This window comes from Aegilops tauschii, chromosome 3, assembly GCF_002575655.3.
Source record: "Aegilops tauschii subsp. strangulata cultivar AL8/78 chromosome 3, Aet v6.0, whole genome shotgun sequence".
In the NCBI taxonomy this organism is placed as follows: domain Eukaryota; kingdom Viridiplantae; phylum Streptophyta; class Magnoliopsida; order Poales; family Poaceae; genus Aegilops; species Aegilops tauschii.
In genome coordinates, this window is record NC_053037.3 from 445,837,375 (window position 1) to 445,859,124 (window position 21,750).

Genomic DNA, 21,750 nt, shown 5'->3' on the forward strand with positions numbered 1-21,750 from the left:
TGCTGCTGCGCCTCGCCAACCTGGGCCTCGTGCTTCTCGCGCAAAGCGCGTTCCTTGGCCGCTTTGTCCTCGGCCTCGGCTAGCGCCTTCTTAAGGGTTGCCACCTCGGTTGTGGCCCCTAATAAAATTTATGATACTTTCAGTCCGGTCGGACTATTCATTTTTTAGAAATGTACCCATGGGTTACTGCATACCTTGGCTATCCTCCAACTACTTCTTCACGTGGCCGAGCTCCTCCTCAGCCCGCTCCAATTTTTGCTTCAATCCGGAGACCTCGGCAGCATGAGCAGTGGCAGCCTGCAGCGATACCTGCTTATTCACATAGACAACTCAATTCAGACTCCTGCGATTTTTTGATCCTTTGTTAGGCTTTTATTCCCGAACACCAAACAGAGTATCAGGGGCTACTGTCTATACTATGATATTTTTCCTATAATCACATTACTTACCTCAAAGCCTGTTAGAAGGCTAGTGCAGGCTTCGGTCAGTCTGCTTTTAGCGAACTGAACCTTCTCTATTACCGTGTCCATAAGGACACGACGTTCATCCACGATAGAGGCGCCTCGCAGCGCCTCCAGCAGATTATCTGGTGCCTCTGGTTGGACGGAGGTCACCGGTGGGACAGGCACGCTCCCTCCTTGGGGGGAATGCCGTTCGCTGGACACCGGAGCCGTATAGATTTCCGGAATTGTATCCGGCTGAGGTCCGAAGGGAACTCGGACCCCGTCACCAGTCTCCATGGGGGCTTTTTCCCCCGTGTGTCCGGCGTCTGAGGAGTCATCCTAGGGCGTCACCCCGATGATCTCCAGAACCTTCCCCCCCTAGGAAGGCCTTTTTGGACACCACCTCGTCATCACCCCTGAGTGAGACGGAATGGGCAGGTGGCGGAGATATGCTAGCCATCTCCTCTGTGTCCAGCGAATCCTCTGTCAAGGATCGCGGGGAGTCACCGCGCGCCGGACTGCAATAACAAAAGTTTACGATATGTCAATATTACAAACTAGGAAGGCCAGACTTTTGCGAATTCTGGTACTTAAGAAGCAGCCCGAGGCTTGGTCCGACGAGGTCGTTCCGGACTGCTGTCGACGTCCCACGCGGAGTTATCCGCGAAGGAGCCTCTAACCCTTTTAGGCGCTTCTGCCTCCGGGCTCGTGGGGGCCGCTCTCTTCTTCCTCCCTGCTTCAGGTGGGGAGTCGTTTTCTTGTTCCTCTTCATCGCGGTCGTCAACGGACGAAGAGGAATTCTCGCTTTTGGACGTCTCGTCCGGAGTGCTTCTCCGGCAAAGGCCCTTCTTGGCCCCTTGGGCCGCCTTTTTAGCCGTCTTCTCCGGCACCTCGTAGGGTGCAGGGAACAACATCTTCTCCAATAATGGAAATTCCTGGTCCTCGGACAGCGGAGCCGGACAGCTGATCTCCTCGGCCAACTTAATCTATGCCTGAAAATAGGGGGAGGAAGCTTAAAATTCCTCTCAAAATATGCTAGTAGGGGATGCTCCTTGAAAACATTAAAGGAACTGACTGGGTTGGGCTAGCGCTTTAAACTAAGCCCGCGGTCTTCGGTCGTAGGCGGTGGCGTCTCGCCGGCCTTGAAGAGCACCTTCCAGATTTCTTCGTGCGTCGTACCGAAGAGCCCCAGTAGCGTCTGGTGCTTGGCCGGCTCGACCTCCCACAAATTACAAGATCGGCGTTGGCACGGAAGGACCCGACGAACAAGCATGACCTGGACCACATTGACGAGCTTGATTTTCCGTTCTATCATGTTCTGGATGCACGTTTGGAGCCCAGTCAGCTCGTCCGAGGGACCCCAGGTTAGGCCCCTCTCTTGCCAGGAGGTGAGCCGCATCGGGATTCCGGATCGGAATTCGGGGGCTGCCAACCAGTTAGCATTGCGCGGCTCGGTGATGTAGAACCACCCCGATTGCCACCCTTTCATCATCTCCGCAAGCGAACCTTCGGGCCAGGTGACGTTGGGCATCTTGCCCACCATAGTGCCTCTGCATTCCGCTTGCTGGCCGCGCACAACTTTCGGCCTCACGTTGAAGGTCTTCAGCCACAGGCCGAAGTGAGGCGGGATGCGGAGAAAAGTCTCATAGACAACGATAAACGCCGAAATGTTGAGGATGAAGTTGGGGGCTAGGTCATGAAAATCCAGCCCGTAGTAAAACATCAACCCGCGGACGAATGGGTGAAGAGGGAACCCAAGCCCGCAGACGAAATGTGTAAGGAACACAACCCTCTCGTGGGGCTCGGGAGTGGGGACGATCTGTCCCTTGGCCGGGAGTCGATGAGCGATCTCTTTGGCCAGATATCCGGCCTCCCGGAGCTCCTTGATGTCCTTCTTCTTGACGGAAGAGGCCATCCACTTACCTCCAGCTCCGGATCCGGACATCTTTGGAGTATTTTCTCGAACAAGAGAGAAGCTAAGACTTGGGCGCTGGAGCTCAGGGACGGAAAGGCTGAGGGAGAGAAAGGGTGTGGGTGGAAGAAGGGAGTTCTTACCCCCTTATAGAGGCCGCGAATGTCAAACGCCTCCCTGCTTGCCTTAAACTCGCCTATTCCCAATGGCCGTGTAAGTGACACAGTTGGGTTACCCATGCCCGCATTGATGAGAATCCCGCAATAGGGGGGCACGATCTCCGCTCCGACAAGACATGCCAGTAGCAACCGCGTTTGGAAACGTGGGATGGCAGAAGAAAAACGGTTCGAAATTGTGGCCGGACGGGCGTGATATCGCGCTGCAGGGAGCTGTCAGCGGATGGAACTCGTGTAAAATATATATATATTCTCTCTGCGGTTGTGCATGGTGCTTAACAGGTCCGGATACAATCATCACGTCCGAAGACTACCTTGGAGTTCGGAAGAAGGGGAACCCGCCTTGCAATGCCGAAGACAATCTGCGCGCCAGACTCCTCGTCATTGAAGCCAGGTTCAGGGGCTACTGAGGCAGTCCTGGACTAAGGGGTCCTCGGGCGTCCGGCCTGTTGTCCATGGGCCGGACTGATGGGCTGTGAAGATACAAAGGCCGAAGACAATACCCGTGTCCGGATTGGACTCTACTTGGCGTGGAAGGCAAGCTAGGCAACCTATTATGAAGATTCCCTCCTATGTAACCGACATCATGTAACCCTAGATCTCTCCGGTGTCTATATAAACCGGAGAGCATAGTCCGGATAGGACAGATTCATTACCATATACTCATAGGCTAGACTTCTAGGGTTTAGCCATTACGATCTCGTGGTAGATCAACTCTTGTAACACTCATATTCATCAAGATCAATCAAGCAGGAAGTAGGGTATTACCTCCATAGAGAGGGCCCGAACCTGGATAAACATTGTGTCCCCCCGTCTCCTGTTACCATCAATCCTAGACGCACAGTTCGGGACCCCCTACCCGAGATCCGCCGGTTTTGACACCGACAAGCGCAGCTCCAAACACATTTGAAGTTTAAAATTTTTGCGGGCTCAAAGCAATGCCCTATAATAGGATAGCAATGCCCTGTAATAGGATAGTTGAAAACAATGATCCTCCATGTCATGCCTTCGTGCATGTTAACCTTTGATTTTTGAGCCGCCAATTTAATCTTTATACCCTGCCTGATGTAATCACACATATAGGCCATACCAGTACTTCGTATGTCCATTTAAAGTTTTGCATGTCCTGCACAAAGGTTAAACAACATATGCCCTGGCGACTTAATGTCAACAGCCAGGGCGGGTAACAAACCAAACATAATAGTCTTATACAATTACTGAAAAGACTATATCAAGGCCATTCAAGCCGAAACATACTGGCGACTTAAAGTCGAAAGCCAGGGCGGGTTACCAAACCTCGAATATTCATATAACAATTGAAAACATACCCGTAGATGTGGATCATACGGATGTCTTAAACATCAATATCCAGAGCAGCTGACAACCCAAAGTCTTGTAATCACATAACCTCAATTGTTCAGACCAAAGCATGCTAGCGACTTAAACTCCATAGCCAGGGCGGGTTTCCAAACCCAAAGTACCCAAAACATGAGTCATACAATCAGAACGTTATGATTTGGATTGTCAAAGTTCACTTAACAGAAAAAGTCTTTAAGAAAAACAAAACCAAAGGACACAAAAGAAAAAAATTCAAAATCCACAAATAAGTGTCTGGTCGGCTTACCAAAACCCGACCAAACAAGTTGGCTCACAGGGCCATGTGCTTTCAAGGGCCGCACAACCTTTGAGTTAATCCTAGCTCACTGTACGCTGGCTCTCACATGACACAAACCGCCGTTTTAACATTAACGAGTTCAGGGTCTTGAAAAAGGTTGACTGTTAAGAGTTCGGCGGGTCACCCAGCGGAGTAGCAAGTTGCAAACAAGCAGGATAACTCATAATTCGGTGTCCACGCTTGGTCAAGAGGGTATGAAAGCTAAACCCGGTGGGTTGGAAGCCCCCAAGTGACCTTATGACCAAATAATAAAGACTCAGATATACAGAAATGAAACGACAGAGGCCCTGAATTTTTCAGGGATGCCGGCTTTATTATATTGATCATAATATATATATATATATATATATATATATATATATATATATATATATAGGTAAATTGTTTGGGGCACCTAGGTGCCTGGGCACCTTGATTGTTTTGGAAACCGTCCTATATTTAATTTGTTTCCTAACTATTCTTCATGCAAGACTTTCCCTGCTTATGTTTTATTTGTTTTTTTCTAATTATTAGGCATGCAAGACTTGCCATACAATAAAACATCATAATATTGATTTTGTTAGAATTGATACAGGTATCTAATACGCGTATTTTTGTTCCCCAACTATCTAATACAGGTATCTAATACCTACCAATGAAATTATGGACATACATAGGTATGTATATATTCAATAATTTATTTTTTAAACTATTACATTTATTTGTTTCCCAATTATCTAAAATGGGTATCTTATACTTACTAACAAAAGTATGTACATACGCGGGTATGTATATACCCAAGAATTTGTTATTTGACTAATTGCATTTTATTTTTGTTTCCTAACTATCCAATACCTACTGAAGAAAATATTGTAATACCCGGTCGACGTATATACCTCAAGTGGAAATACCCAATGTATCTGCACACTTATATACCAGGTTGTGTAAAAAACATCTTGGAAAATATTGTACATACCCAGTCTACGTGACATATATCTAAAGTAAAACATGGCTATGTATATATCCGGCTATGTGCATATGGGTATCTAATATATAACCAACATATTTCGAATACAAAACATACCTAAGATATTTTGGGTTATGTACGTATATACCTAGTGATTTATTCAACGTATGACCTCCGTTATATGCAAAAGGATGCACATGCGATGAGACATGCATGGACTTAAAACATGGGCTATTTATTACTGATTTTCTCTATCCTATCTAATCTAAGAAGGTATTAAGTGTCCATATCAAGCAATAATTCTTTCCTAATAAGATTTACCCATCAATGCTAATACTAATTACACACGCACAGATCTTAGTGTCGTCCAATGGTTTTTAAGCGAGGTGCCCAGGCACCTAGGTGTCCCAAATTGGCGTCCTATATATATATATATATATATATATATATATATATATATATATATATATATATATATATATATATATATATATATATATATATATATATATATATATATATATATATATATATAGAGCTGGTGGCTCAGGTGTAATAAGGCCGAAGATGAGCAATGTTCCAGGGCCGGCGGGTCTCCTCCTTCGACTTGCGGGAATCCTTGTGTTCTAGTATATCAATGAGGTAATAAGACCCGTTATTCAGGTTTTTGCTGATAACAAAGGGTCCTTCCCAAGGTGGAGATAACTTGTGCATATCTGTTTGATCTTGGATAAGCCGGAGCACTAAGTCGCCTTCTTGAAACGCCTGGGTCGTAACTCTGCGGCTATGATAGCGACGCAGGTCTTGTTGATATAATGCCGAACGAGCCGCCGCAAGTTCACGCTCCTCACCCAAAGCATCGAGTGTGTTTTGACGTGCTATTTCATTATCAGCTTCAACATAAGCCGCCACACGAGGCGAGTCATGACGGATATCACTTGGAAGAACCGTCTTTGCACCATAAACCATGAAGAAAGGCGTATAGCCTATTGACCTGTTAGGGGTGGTATTGGTACTCCAGAGTACTGAAGGTAACTCCTCAACCCAACAACCCGGCATTCGCTTCAAAGGAACCATAAGCCGGGGCTTGATTCCTCTCAGAATTTCCTGGTTAGCCCTCTCAGCTTGACCATTAGACTGCGGATGAGCCACAGAAGAAACATCAAGATGAATATGCTCTCGTTGACAGAACTCCTTCATAGCACCCTTAGACAAATTAGTGTCATTATCAGTGATGATACTGTGAGGGTACCAAAACGGAAGATCTGTTTTTTAACAAACTGGACTGCAGTCGTCGCATCACACTTGCTGACCGGCTCTGCTTCAACCCACTTGGTAAATTTGTCAACTGCCACCAAGAGGTGGGTTTTCTTATCCATAGACCTATTGAAAGGTCCAACCATATCAAGCCCCTAGACTGCAAACGGCCAAGTAATTGGAATAATTCTCAACTCTTGAGCCGGCACATGAGCCCGTCGAGAAAATTTCTGACATCCATCACACTTACTGACGATATCCGCTGCATCAGTGTGAGCTGTCAACCAATAAAACCCATGATGAAAAGCTTTAGCCACTAAGGACTTAGAGCCGACATGATGACCATAATCACCTTCATGGATCTCTCTTAAAATCTGATGGCCCTCTTCAGGAGAAACACAACATTGAAAGACGCTTGTCACGCTGCATCGGTGTAACTTGCCATTAACAATAGTCATAGACTTAGATCTCCTGGTGATTTGCCTTGCCAAAGTTTCATCCTTAGGTAACTCGCCTCGGGTCATATAATCCAAGTAGGGAAGACTCCAATCAGGAATAGCATGGAGAGCTGCCACCAACCACGCCTCCGGGTCAGGAATAGCAATGTCCTCTTCTGATGGTAACTTGACTGAAGGATTATGCAATACATCAAGAAACAAATTAGGAGGTACTGGCTTATGTTGAGACCCAAGCCGGCTCAAGGCATCAGCCAACTCATTTTTCCTTTGATCAAGATGCTCCACCTGGTACCCCTTGAAGTGACCAGCAATACTGTCAACCGCACGACGATAAGCCGCCATGAGCGGGTCTTTGGAATCCCATGTGCCTGAAACTTGTTGGGCCACTAAATCTGAGTCACCAAAACACCTGACCCGACTTAAATTCATTTCCTTGGCCACACGAAGGCCGTGGAGCAAAGCCTCATATTTCGGCTGCATTATTAGTGCAAGGAAATATTAGCCTTAAAACATAACAAAATTTATCACCTCGTGGGGAAGTCAAAATAACTCCAGCCCCCGAGCCTTCCAATTTTCTGGACCCATCAAAATGAATTGTCCAATATGTGTTATCAGGCTTCTCCTCAAGCGTCTGCAACTCTGTCCAGTCATTGATGAAATCCACCAGAGCCTGAGATTTGATAGCTGTTCTTGGCACATATTTCAAACCATGAGGTCCAAGTTCAATTGCCCACTTAGCAACCCTGCCCGTGGCCTCCCCATTTTGAATAATATCTCCTAAGGGAGCAGAACTGACCACACTGATAGGATGACCAAGAAAATAATGCTTCAGCTTGCGACTCGCCATGAACACTCCATATACCAATTTCTGCCAATGTGGATATCGTTGCTTGGACTCAATCAACACCTCACTGACATAATAAATCAGCCTCTGGACTGGGTACTCCTTACCCGTCTCCTTGCTCTCCACCACAGTCGCCACACTGACAGCCTTACTATTAGCTGCCACATACAGAAGCAAAGGTTCTTTCTCAATGGAAGCCGCAAGGATGGGCGGCTCAGGTAACTGCTTTTTGAGCGCCTCAAACACCTTATCAGCAGCGTCACTCCAGACAAAATGATATGTTTTCTTCATCATCTGGTATAAGGGAATGGCCTTCTCTCCCAGGCGGCTTATGAACTGGCTTAAAGCCGCGATACGACCCGCCAGGCGCTGGACGTCATTAACACACGTCGGCTTATGAAGTAATAGACTTAATCTTCTCTTGGTTAGCTTCAATACCTCTCTCTAAGACCAGAAAACCCAGGAGCTTGCCAGCAGGCACACCAAAAACACATCTGGCCGGGTTAAGCATCATCTTATAGACCTGGAGATTATCAAAAGTCTCCCTTGGATCATCCAAGAGCATCTCCTTTTTCCTAGATTTGACCACAATATCATCCACATAAGCATGCACATTGCGCCCAATTTGACTGTGAAAGCAATTCTGAACACAGCGTTGATAAGTCGCCTGGGCACTCTTAAGCCCAAAAGGCATAGAGACATAGCAAAAAGCTCCAAAAGGGATGATAAAAGACGTCTTCTCTTGGTCTTTAACTGCCATTTTGATCTGATGATAACCAGAATAAGCATCAGGAAACATAAACTCTCACAATCCGCTGTGGCATCAATAATCTGGTCAATACGGGGGAGAGCAAACGGATCAGCTGGACAAGCTTTGTTAAGATCTGTGTAGTCAACACACATACGCCAAGTGCCATTCTTCTTAAGCACCAACACCGGGTTAGCCAACCACTCCGGATGAAAAACCTCCACGATAAACCCAACCGCTAAGAGCCGGGCCACCTCTTCTCCAATGGCCTTACGTCGTTCTTCATTGAAACAACGAGGAAACTGCTTGACCGGCTTAAATTTAGGATCCACATTAAGAGTGTGCTCAGCAAATTCTCTCGGTACACCCGGCATGTCAGAAGGTTTCCATGCAAAGATGTCCCGATTCTCACAGATGAACTCGATGAGCGCACTTTCCTATTTAGAATCCATATTAGCCCCCACTGTGAACCGCTGAGATGAGTCGCCAGGGACAAAGTCAACCTGCTTAGTATCATCAGCCGACTTAAAATTCAACAAAGGGTCTTGCTTAGTGGTGGGCTTCTTCAAAGGGGTCATATCCGCCGGGTCAACATCATCTTTATAAAACTTAAGCTCTTCTATAGCACAGGCCGACTCAGCATAAGCAGCATCTCCTTCTTCACATTCCAGGGCAATTTTCCGATCACCATGGACCGTGATAGTTCCCTTACGCCCTGGCATCTTAAGTTGTAAGTAAGCATAACAAGGCCAAGCCATAAACTTGGCATAACTCGGACGCCCGAACAAGGCATGATAAGGACTCTTTATTTTAACCACTTCAAACCATAGTGTCTCTGCCCTGTAGTCATGTTCATCACCAAAAGCCACTTCTAAGGATATTTTTCCCACGGGATATGCCGACTTACGAGGCACTACACCATGAAAGACTGTTGAAGATGGTTTGAGATCCTTGTCAGTCAAATTCATCCGCCGAAACATGTCATAATATAGGATGTTAATGCTGCTGCCACCATCCATGAGCACTTTAGTAAATTTATAACCCCCAACTTGAGGAACCACCACCAATGCTAGCTGACCCGGATTATTAACCCGGGGCGGGTGATCCGCCCGACTCCATGTTATTGGATGCTCTGACCACCGCAAGTACTGGGGTACCGCCGGCTCAATAGTATTGACTGTGCGTTTATGAACCTTCGGATCCCGCTTGCAGAGACTGGTTGTGAAAACATGATATTGGCCACTGTTAAGCTGCTTTGGATTACTCTGGTATCCTGACTGATGGTGTTGGTTCCCCTAAGTGGACTGTTGGTTATAACCACCCTGGTTGCCCTGTCCTTAATAGCCAGAAGTTGAGCCGCCACCACCAAAGTCGGGCCCTTGTGAGCCGGATCTTGACCCGCCAGGCGAGCCATTGTTGTTGCCATGATTCTGATTGAAGTTGGAATTCCTGTACTCTCTCATGATGAAACAGTCCTTCCAAGCATCAGCCGCCGGCTTATTGGGCAGGCTGTGCTTTGGGCAAGGTTTGTTCATCATCGCCTCAATATTAAATTTTGGCCCTCCGAAGGCCTGCTTACCATTGCCATTACGGCTCTGGCCTTTATATCTAGTGTTGGTGTTAGCTACAAAATCTGACCAGCCATCGGGTTGTCTGCGCTTACCACCATTACCCTGGTTGTGACCATTATGTCATGTCACGTTCTGCTGCTGGCTCTTACCACCGCTCTTCTTTCTCTTGTTGGATTTTTCATCATTAGATCTAGGATCTTTGGTGTTATCAGAGTCGGCATACTTGATGAGAGCTGCCATGAGCTCTCCCATGCCATGAGAGCTGGATAGGCGCCCTCGGGCCCTCGTGAGCGCCTTGTCTGTTTTTCGCGAGGCACCCTCGTTTGAGCCGCAAGCTGGCGCACCCCTCTTAGTCCGTGCCCCTCGGGTACCGCAATGCGAGGCGCTGGGCCATGGCCAGCGGCGCCTGCGACCAGGGCTCAGGATCTCCTAACAAATTTTTTGCAGTTCCTAGACGTCTCGCCAGGTACTGAGAAATGCGCGCCTCGTGAGGCAGAAACTACTTCAAGCACGTCAAGCTAAGTTATTCCTACATGCCTATATAAAACGTTGATATTGCGACATGACACAGGAACAATAAACATAGCATAACAACTTGGAAACCATAGTTTGTTGCACACCCCCGTGGGGCCCCATACTTGTCTCTCTCTCAATGCAGGAAGGAAAGGAAGAACGAAACAAAAGCGGCGCGTGCCTTGCAGCAGTTCGCGAGGATGGATCCATGGCGCTCTCCTGGGCTCAGCCAGACCCCTCCTCGCGCTTCACCGGGGTGCGACGGCGAGACGACCCGCTGCCGCCCTCGAAGCGGGTGCGGCGGCGTGGTGGCTGGTCATAGTCGCCGCTGGTGGAGCTGTCGCCAGAGGAAGAGCTGCCATAGCTTGACGAGCCGCGGTCGGCACCGAGGGCGGGTCCACCTTCGTCCTCATCACGACCATCGCCAAGGCCGAGCACCTCGTCGCCATCGTTGTCCTCAGGGCAGCACCCGACGCGGCGGCCATCTTCCCCAAACACCCTCACGCAGAGGGTCGCGTTGCCGTCGTACTTGAAGTGGAGGGTGCACCGCCTGCCCAGGCTGCGCGCGCGGGCAAACGTCTGCCAATCACAGGCCACGCGACAGAGGCCTCGACCGCGACCCAGGAAGCTTTGCTGCAGCAGCCGTCCGCCTACAGCCAGAGGCCGCCTGGACTTGTGGCCGGTAGCTCATCGGCGAAGAAGCGCGGGAGCTAAAGCCAGTTGCCGGCCGGGTTCTCCGACCACACCACGAACTCCGGTAGCACCTCCGCCAAGTGGAAGCGCGAACGGGGAGGCCGCGCGACCATGGCACGCCTACCTTCATCGACGGGGCTGCCTCGACATGGGCGACTCCCACCATGCGAAGCGGCACCGCCGCGGCCGCGGGGGGCGGCGGCAGGGGTCGCGGGGTGCTTACGGGGACGGCCGCGTCCACGCTTGGGCGCCGGAGAGCCGGGCCTCTCCTGACGAGCCTTCCCCTTCTCCGCGGCCGAAAAGCTCCTCGCATGCGCCATGGGTGTCGCTACTGGCAATGGAGCAAGGGAGGAGAAGCGAGCGGAACAGGGAGAGATGGGAGACGGGGGCTCTGCCCCCTCCCCATTTATAGCAGGAGAAGGCCAACCAGCGCCCCCCACGATCACAGGAATGATGGTTTTTCCTTGCATGCGGTGCGGACTCGTCAAGTCGAGCGGTTGCCGAGGCAGCATGGGGAAGCGGAGACGCCCACGTCCAATCAATCGCCACGCGTCGACTAAGGCCGCAGGCTGCTGGGGCCCACGGAGTGGCTCCACAAGCGGGCCCGTACGGCCCATCCTCACCAGCAAGCACTCAAGACCCTCGCGAGGGGCCAAGCCTCGCGAGGCGGACGACGCAAGACCTCCTCAGGGGCGGCCTCACCAGGTTGGCTCGCGAGGGGCGGAGAGATCAAGGCGGGGGGAACCTCGTGAGGCTCCCATGACGCAAGCCATGACGACCAAGACCAGGCGGGCGCCAGCGCGCACAGTGTCCTCGTTTCCTCTTTGGTGCTAAGGAGGCAAGCGCAGGCGAGGAGTACCGAGGCATCAGGCAAAGGTTTCCATATCGGTGCAACGAGACCAAGACCAGCAAGACGGCAGGACAGAGGTCACCGTGGAGCCCAAGACGGGGTCACCACCAGAGCCTTTGGCAGGCGAAGACCACCTTTAGTCAGGATAGCTTGTACTAGCTGTCCCCCTTCAAATCGGCCGTTGTGGCATCCCTTCCTGCTCAATATTTGGGAAGAGGACCAGGGCCTCTATAAATAGGACTAGCCACCATAGTAGGAGGCAACTCATCTTGAGCAATCCTCACCCACACACATTCGCCAAGCACAAGAACACCTCTCCTCAGGAGGTTGTTCTTCCCTTGTACTGTTTATCCTCAGCCCAAGGGGCAATCCACCACCACCACACTGGAGTAGGGTATTACACCACAACGATGGCCCGAACCAGTATAAATCTTGTGTCCCTTGTGTTGTGAGTTCGTCGAGCTAGGCTTTGAGATCGCGGTGAGGGTGAGGGCGTGATTAGGTAGGGGGAGATCTTCGTGCGCACCCCAGTGTTCGAACCTCAAGGGTTTTACTGGAACCCGAAATCCGACAGAGCCGGCACTAGACAACGCACACCAGCTGTCCTAGAAGTCATCCCAGCTGTAACGGTTGCCGAAGGGTGTACTAGAGACTGCTGATGAGCCCCCAATTGAGCCGCCAATTCCGCCTCACGGCGGATTCTAGCCTGATCCACAAGGGCCTGAGCATTATTATCATCAGGGGCGGGTTATGTCCACGGGGCAGGTCATCATTACGAGGCCGATTATGGCGCCGCTCACTGCTGGATACTCCGGGCGACTCAATACGCCGGCTATAACTGCGACTCTGACGAGGGGTTGAGTGAACACGATCGCGACTGTAAGATTAAGCCGCCTGCTGCGCCATAGCCGTCCGAAGAAGCTCAACTGCATTACGGGTCTCCACAACCGCCGGCGACTCTCCCTCAATAGGAATCGCCGCCAGCCGGGTTACTGTGGCTAACATGTTATCCATCGGGTTCGAGTAATGGCCAAGCGGTGTTGAAAACCGCTGAGGCGGGGGCTGGTCCATACGAGGCGGGTCTGGCACACGAGGCTGAGCCCCCGCCCCAGTCCCTGGCGCCTCGGCAGCCTGGGTTATAACGGGCGGGTTACTCGTTCCTGCCCCGGGGGTGTTAAAAAGATTCCATCCCTCAAACTACAAAGGTAGGCAGCTCTGGTGCCTCCTTCGGAGAACATCATTGGACATATTCTGATCCAGACTTAGGCGAAGAGCTTCCGTCCTTATCCACTGTGACTCGACCTCCATCGAAGCCCGCTCCGTCGCCATCCTTGTATTTTTCGCATTAAGATCCTCCTGGGCTTTAGCCACCTCATCTCGCACCTTTACAACTTCCGCATTGTGCTGCGCTTGATTCACCGGCGTAACCTCCATTGCTAACAGAGTCGCCAAAGTGCACAAGAGTTCAGATAAAACTTGAGTCGGCGGCCGAACTGAGCTGCCGGTCCCTGCTGTCGCCACAGTCGTTGACCCGGATGTCATGGCCGCAGCTGTTGACGAGTTTACCATTGGTTGTGTACCAGCCATAAAAATAGCAGCCCTGCTCGGCGGCTCATAGGGGTTCGGAATACTGTCACCATCGGAATAGCCCCCAAGCCCGCCGTCTTGAAGCTGATAGATCGACTTTGTCTCTCCGGTCGAGGACTCATCGCCTGAATAGATGGCCGTCTCTCCTCCAGATTCAGAACCTTCCGCAAGATCTGCCCCATGAACAAAGCCAACAAAGACGTGCTTCCGGCCGAGTTGAACCCCGGCGGGTCGCGTGCGCTGGGCCATCTCGACGATGTCAGTGTAGGTGTCCGGCTCAGGCTCTGATCCGCCAATCTTGCCGATGATGACGTGAATTCCACCGAAGGGGACCCGGTACCCGTACTCGATTGAGTCGGCCTCGGGGCCCTAGCCATCGTCGTCGATGTAGATCTTGCCGCGGCGACTCTTAGTCATCTGGCCCATGTCATATCCTTTAATCCCTGAGAAGTTTCCCTTCAAGAACTCGAAACCACCGTGCTCTGGACCCATGGTGGGCACCAACTGTCGTGGACTTAACATGGCAGATGCCTTTGTGAAAGGACTTAGGTGTGGAGCTATCGCAACGTAGGTTAGCTCGAAGGGGTTGAGCGGGACAAAGGACACAAGGTTTACCCAGGTTCGGCCCCAACGAGGTAAAAGCCTACGTCCTGCTTCTAGTTGTATTGCTTGAGTTTCGATTACAAGGGAGCGATCACGCTTGACCTAGATATTGATCAGTTGTTTCTTAAATTAAGCTGCCGCCGGGTCTCGCCTTTATATACACAGGTCGAGGCTCCGGGGCTTACAAGAGTCTGAGCCGGATCACACAACGTGACCAGCCGGGTTTCTAAGTCGCCTTGCCTTACGAGACAAGCTACCGTATGGCGGCTCACACGTCCAAGTCTTGGGCCTCCATCAGGCTTGTCTCCTAAGCCGCCGCCCATCTTCATGCTTTCGTCTTCTGGACCTTCTTGGGCCTTCTTCATATTAAGTCGCCAACGATGTAACCCGGCCCCTCCTGGGCGGGTTATACCTCGGGGTTATATCCCCAACAGTTGGCCTCGTAGCGAATGGTCGCCACATAGCATTTTTTTATCCCCCACCATCGAAAGACAGACGGTTCAAAACCGTGTGCAACGGGGAGTTTGAACCATGATTCAGTCTGCACTAGAAAAATGCATGTGCATTGCAACGGGATATAAATATTCTAGTACTTTAGCTTGTGATTTACCTGTCAATAATAATGTGTTTGTGTAAATAAATGTTCATCAAATTCTTCCCGTGAATTACCTTATATTTTGATTAGAAGTTCGGTAAGTAAATTAAAATGGAATTTGTTCAGAAGGTAAGTAAATTAAGGTGATTGATTATCATATACATGGAAGGTTGTATGAGGGGGTGGTGGAAAGAAAGGTGAAATAGAAATGTTACGTTTTTTAAGTAGTAGAGAAGAGACTAGCGAGTCGATCGAACACCGTCCGCTAGTAGTCCAGTTGTCCTGCTCTGGTTGGCATTAATTAAAAATTAAACACGGCTACCCATGATTCCCTAAAAAAACGCTACTACTCCATGTTGTATTAGGGTGAAAGTCATCGTCCCCTCATCATAAAAAAAGGGAATGGTTTGTGTGCAGCGCGCCGGCCGAACTTTCCGCCGGCTCGCTTGCAACGATACTGCCCCCTTCCGCATCCGACGCATGTATGTGATGAGTCCAGCACAACAGCCTCTCTCCCTTATCCTTTCCTAGCCTATCTTTTCCCTTTTTCTTCTTCCTCCAGCCACACACAAATGGGCTTTGCTCCTCCTTCTTCCTCCAGCCATGACGGGCTCTGCTCCTCCTTCTTCCTCCAGCCAATAGGAGCTCTGCTCCTCCACAAGCTTTTTTGTCGCGAGCGTCGGTAGAGACCAGCGGTGGTGAGGAAAACAGGTGGGGGCGTACAAGCGCTGCACGACCCAGGGGTTGGGGGCGGCTGCCATGACCTCCAGTCTGGGTGGTGGCGGAACCACCACAAGTTCTCACCGGCGAGGCGGCGACGACGTGCTCGAGCATGAGAAGCCTCCCCACCATGCTACAAGCTTCAAACGCCAAGCAGGTGTTGCAACCAGCAGCAGGATTTGCTGGAACCGGCCGGTGGAGGTGTTGGAACCGGCTTTGGCGCGGTGTTGCATCCTCCACCAGAGATGTTGGTACCGCCTTCGCGGTGTGCTGGAAACGGCAAACCAATTGCTATAGTGGGGCGAAGGCATTGTCCAGTCGACCGGCGACGTGCTACAACGAGACGAGGTGAGGTGCTGGTGACCCAGGGATTTGGCGGTGCTACAACTGTCACCAAAATATGCAACAACCGATGATAGAAACTGCTACAACGTGCAGATTTTTTTTGCTGGAACGAGAATTGCGACATCAGGTAGAAGAAGCAAGCGAGTGCAGGTGGTGCTGGAATGGGGGTCATCAGATGCTGGAACCGTCAAGTTTTTTTGCTACAACCAGCGAGCTTTTTTGTTGTGTCCGGCCACCGTTGATGCTTGAGCGAGATGTTGCCGACACGGCGACGAAGCATTTTTGTTGGAACCAGCTAGATATTTTGCTACGACCATCTCCCATTTTTGCTACGGACGACAATCGAGGCGACGTACACTGCGAGCTTGCCGACGGGTGTTGCTGCCGGCGACTCGTCGCCACCGGAGTTGCGACCATCACCACTAGAGCTGTAACCCCGTGATACGCTGCTACATTCACGGAGCCGGCGAGGAATGCAAGAGGCGACGAAGGTGGGTGGTGTTTTGCGAGTGCCGGCGGCGGTGAGGCTGCGAGCACTGGCGACGAGCAGGGGCGGTGGCACCGGCGGAGATACAGCAAGGCCGGATGGGTCGTGGCCCGCCCAGGATTGAAGGGGACAAAAGTTTTATAAGAAGCCCAGCCCATAACATTGCACTGGTTTTCAGTTTGGTAGCACACTTTGCAGTCTCTGGCTCGCTCCTTTTTATGGTAGCTCCGCCACTGGGCAGTGGTGGTCCAAACGAGAGCATCGTGGGCCAGCGATGTGTGGGATCCGGCGAGCGGCGGCGGCGCTCGTTTTTTTCTCCTATTTTTCCTTCCTGAGGCAGGATGAAGAAAGGGGAGGCAGGGTCAAATCTGACGGTTACCTGCGGATAGATCGAGCGGCTACAGGCTGACCGGCCCAAATTTGGGCCGGCGCCGGGGCCTAAAGCTCGCCTTAAAAAAAAGGATGAAAGTCATCGCCGAACACGATTGGTATGTAACCTGGAACGTAAGTTGTCAAGTAACACGATTCAAAACAGCCTGGATACGTGCGTGGGTTGTGCCTTTGGCCGGCGGCAAATCGACTAGCTAGTAGGAGTACGACCTTGCTACGTTGCTTAGTACGGTACGGGTTCAAGTCAGCTTCTCGGCAAGAAGCGGGATCAAAGTCAGTTTGCTTCTTCACGTCGTCGTCCGGAAGTAATCGGTGCCGATCGAGACTGGGCCAACAGGAGATAAAACTGGAAGGTCCTCCATAGTGCTAAGTTAGTCGTCTCTGTTTCGCGGAAAGGCAGTCCAGCCATGGCGGCGGCGGTAGCGACGGCCGGCAGCCAGGTTCGTTTGTCATATTTTGCAAATCTCTCGTTCATGGATATTGTTCGATCCACGTGCATCTAAAAGCTACACCACCACTACCCTTTTATATATTCCCCTCAATATATGCCGGTCGGTCGATCTAACTCCTTAATTCTATCTAGTATTACTCCTTAGTTTAATTAACTAGGGTTTGTCTAGGACATATTTCGATGTCCTTTAATTATTGCACATCTAGATGATTTAATCAAGCATAAAAATAAAAGAAGAAAAGAAAATAAAACTACCCACACGAAACTACGTGTAAGGTCAATAATATAAGACTTAGATATGTAATAATACTTATGACACATCTAGATGTGCTTTAGTTAATTTGTATCTTAAAAAAACTAAATTCTAGTTTTTACTCATTAGTTTGACAGTTTTGACACTAATCACTCCATCTAGCAAAGTACTCTCAATGCACCATATTATATACTAATAGTAGATATTTGTTTAGATGCTACAACTTTTACAATGGGTTAGATCTTAAAGTGTTCTCATTTAATGTGTTTTATGAAAGAATGTTTTTTGTTGTCTTGGTTCCCATGCGAAGATGTATATCTAGATTAACATAAAGTAATTTTTTTGTACTCACTAAATAAGTTGTCATATCAGGAGTTTTTTTCCTTAATGGTAAGCTTTACATATACTACATACTCCATCCCGAATTATTTGATTTAGATTTGTCTAGATGCGGATGCTTTGACTCAAAATTGTCTAGAAACAGATGTACGTGTGTAGATACATCCATATCTAAACAAATTTGAATCAACTAATTCATGACGGAGAATTAGTACGTAGAGCATTAGGACGGCCCCTATACCATATTTCGCCGAAGTACTAAAGCTTACCATTTAAGGAGGTGCCTGAGAGGTACTAAAGCATCGTCTGCGGATGATGAGCAGGGCGAGCAGTATGTGCAATGGGATCGTGGGTCTAGTTTCCGGGTTTGGGTTGGCTTAGTGTAGAGAAAAATCGCTAGAAAACCGGGATGTGGCACGGCAGGTGGACCTGACAACAGGGACCCGCCAGCCTAGACTACTTACTTTTTTTTGCGAGTCACTTAATTTTTTTAATACGGATAGAAACTGAGAATACTCTGTCTGAGTGAGGTACACCGTATGATTTTATTTGTAAAATAGGATAATTATTATTAGTGTCATAATTATCAAATTAGAGCGTAACCCCAAAAAAAAACAAATTAGATCGTCAAAACTGAAATTTAAGAAAACTGAATCTCAATTTGCTATCTTTCTCCTCTGGTGCGTCAGGAGGACATGCTCGGCAAGCTGCCTGACGACATTCTTCTCTGGATCCTAATCCGTCTTGATTCACAAGACGTCGTAAGCTGCAGTCGCGCAAGCAGACGGTTGAGGCACCTCCCCGGTTTGCCTCCTATTATTTCCCTGAGCGTGAAGGACTACATGTACGGCCGCTACGTGCAGCACAAGGACGACGACGGGTTTGAGGCGGTTTTGTCGATAAAGTGCAGGAACAACAAGGCTTGGAGCACCACGGCCATGGTGCAATCCGTCAGGAGCATCTTGGCAGGCAAGAACCAGCTTGGGTGCGCCGCCATCCATCAGCTCCACCTGACCTTCTACCTGAGGGACGAGTCCATCGACATCGTCCGCGCCGTCGAGGGAGCCATCGCGCGCGGCCGCGGCATCGTCGGCAGGGCGGGGTTCACGATGCTGGGCGAGAAGATCACCTACACGAGCGAGGTGACGGACCTGGTCGCGCAGGGAGCGCGCCTCCTCTCCTACCTCGGCGCCTGCCCGCGCGCGTTCGCCGCGCTCACACACCTGCACGTGGAGAGCGTCAAGCTGAGGCAGCCCGACGTGTCCAACCTGCTCGACCGCTGCAAGAAGCTGAAGCACCTGTCTCTGCAGAACCTTGATTGTGGGAAAGAGGTGGTGCTGAGGATCCAACACCCGGAGCTCACCCAGCTGAAGCTTGTCATGTGCTTCTGTGACAGCTTCGAGCTCAAGTGGCTTCCGGAGCTAGAGGAGCTCACCATTGGCACCTGGTGTCCTTCCAAGCGCCGAGACCCGGTGCTGTTCGGCCATGCTCCGCGGCTTTCCAAGCTAACGGCCTGTAACGGCTATAATACCAGGTGCAGGAAACTCAAGCTGAGCGAGTTTCTTCGCGACGCAAACATGCGTGAGCTGCATATGAACTTCGACACCGAAATGGTAAGTCGTCACGGGGCGCCGCTAGTAGAGTAGTGTATATATAGCGACACATTCTTGTAAGGTGTGAGGTGTTCTCTGTTAATCTTTCCTTCGTTTGTCCATCATGCAGCCATGGTTTCAGATGGAGCGACCAGAGCAACTGGCTCCTCGGCTGAAAAACCTGAGGATTCTGAAGCTCGACAACATCAATGAAGAATGCAGCGTCACTTGGACACTGTTCCTGCTGGAAGCTGCGCCTCTCTTGGAGAAGCTCCACATCAAGGTAGTATAAACCTGTTTTGTTGGGATTCCTCTTCCCTGGCCTAGCTGAACCATATATGGACTGTGTTATTGTTCATGCAGGTGTCGAACCACGAGTGTGAATCCTTTGAGGATGAGATGCTAAGGAAACTTCTGGTCGTCGCGACAAGTAACATCGAGTTCGAACCATCTGACTTCAAGCATTATAAGCTGGCCGTGCTCACCATCTACGGCTTTCAGCCCGGCGATATGTTCATGCAGTATATGAGACGGGTGATGGAAGCGGCTGTCAATTTGGAAGAGATATCTCTGCATGACCACTGGTGCGAAGAGTGCGACTTTTATCCATTGACAAGGTATCCCAAGACCGACCAAGACAGAGAATTGATACGGGAGGAGATCAATAGAGGGAGGCCGTCCCCTATGAGGACCATCCAAGTTTTATTCAGTGATAACAAGTATAGAACCGATGATTGACCGTATGTCCGTATCACTGCGACCCTGCATGACTTGTTGCAACTTCCTAAATTGTCGTCTGGTGTAGCCTTTTTTATATTGATTGACTGAACTTGTGTTTGTTCTTGGTACAGATCAACTCATAGGAAATTATACTTTACTGGTCTTTTTTATTGTTTATTACAATAAAGTTTTTTAATAGTCACCACATGCGTCTTTATGGTCGACGGGACACCTACTCCAACTGAACGAACATCGATGGAAAGCCTTAAATAAATTAAAAATGCGAGCACCGGTGACAAGTCTAAGGCTTAAACAATTCATCACAGTTTGCTATTAGGCTAAAAGATTTAAAAAGGGGAAAACATGAACTTATCATGTCATAGTATTTGTTTTGACTGACACATACAAAATGTGCATTGAGCATGCTGGATATTCGAACATGGCCAGGTATCCCGGATCCAACTAAAAATGTCAACTAAATCGAGATGTTTCTTTTATGCCTTAGCCAGAGTGTGGTGTGGATAAAAGATAATAACCTCATTAAAAGAAACTGGAAAAGGTGTAATAATGTTGTTTTTTACCGCCAATGAAACCCGAGAATGCTTTGTTGGGACATGCATGGTACCAGGTGAGGATGGAGTCCCATAGCACCCGTCTCCGATAATCATGCACAACAAATACCAAAACTCATGTACAACCTAAGTACACATGTCTACTTGTTTGTATATATGTCGTGTATCACCTTCACATTTATGTCGCTTCAACTGCTAGGGCCTCGATACATCTCACCACGCACTTATGCACGCGAGCCCCCCCCCCCTTCTTCCCAAACGGAAACCTGCACCACCAAACAACAGCACACTCCTCTCTTTAACATCAGCACCCAGTCGTTGCCCCATCTCTCTTCTCTTCTCACTCACCCCCTTCTCTGCTCACTCAAGCTCTCATCTCCCCTCTCTGCTTCGCACAGATAGTTCATCCCACATTTCCATGTGTTCCTCCATGACCTGATCAAGCTAACCTAGTGCTCTGAATGTCGCATCATCATATGGATGAGATTGCACAACTCACACTAACCTAGTTCTCTGAATGTAATCTGAGATATGTGTCGTGGTTTGTCTTTGTGACACGATGGAGAACCCAGAAAGGCATTTCTACAAATGCGAGCGGCAGGGTGTAAGTTTTCTCACCAAACAAACCCCCCTTCATCTTTGAGAGTTAACCAATGTTTTGTCCGAAGTCAAAGCATCTCTATTTTGACCAAACTTATAGAAAATATCAATATTTACAATGCCAAATCAATATTGTTAGATTCATTATCAAATGTAGTTCCATAGTATATATATTTGGTATTGTAGATGTTAATATTTTTTAATATCAATTCGGTCAAACTTTGCAAAGTTTGACTTGACACAAATCTAATATGCAAAGTAAAAAGGATCGGAGGGGGTACTTTTGCCCTCTCTATCCAGGTCAGAGGTTCCCGATTCTGAAAGTGGGAGAACAAGTACATCACCCTCCTCGATGCGCCCACACCGGAGCTTATATAAGAAGGAACTTGGTGGTTGATGAAAGTCGTGTG

At 49.3% G+C, this 21,750-nt stretch overlaps 1 protein-coding gene across 1 annotated transcript; it reads left to right on the top strand.

Annotated features, from left to right (window-relative positions):
- The first annotated feature begins 15,260 nt into the window (after positions 1 to 15,260).
- Positions 15,261 to 20,331, top strand: LOC109743953 (uncharacterized). The gene is made up of 5 exons (XM_020303047.4): positions 15,261 to 15,939; positions 16,030 to 17,253; positions 18,546 to 19,469; positions 19,579 to 19,731; positions 19,812 to 20,331. The coding sequence occupies exons 2-5, from the start codon at positions 17,221 to 17,223 to the stop codon at positions 20,184 to 20,186; spliced, it is 1,485 nt and encodes a 494-aa protein (XP_020158636.1). The 5' UTR covers positions 15,261 to 15,939; positions 16,030 to 17,220; the 3' UTR covers positions 20,187 to 20,331.
- Positions 20,332 to 21,750: the final 1,419 nt, after the last annotated feature.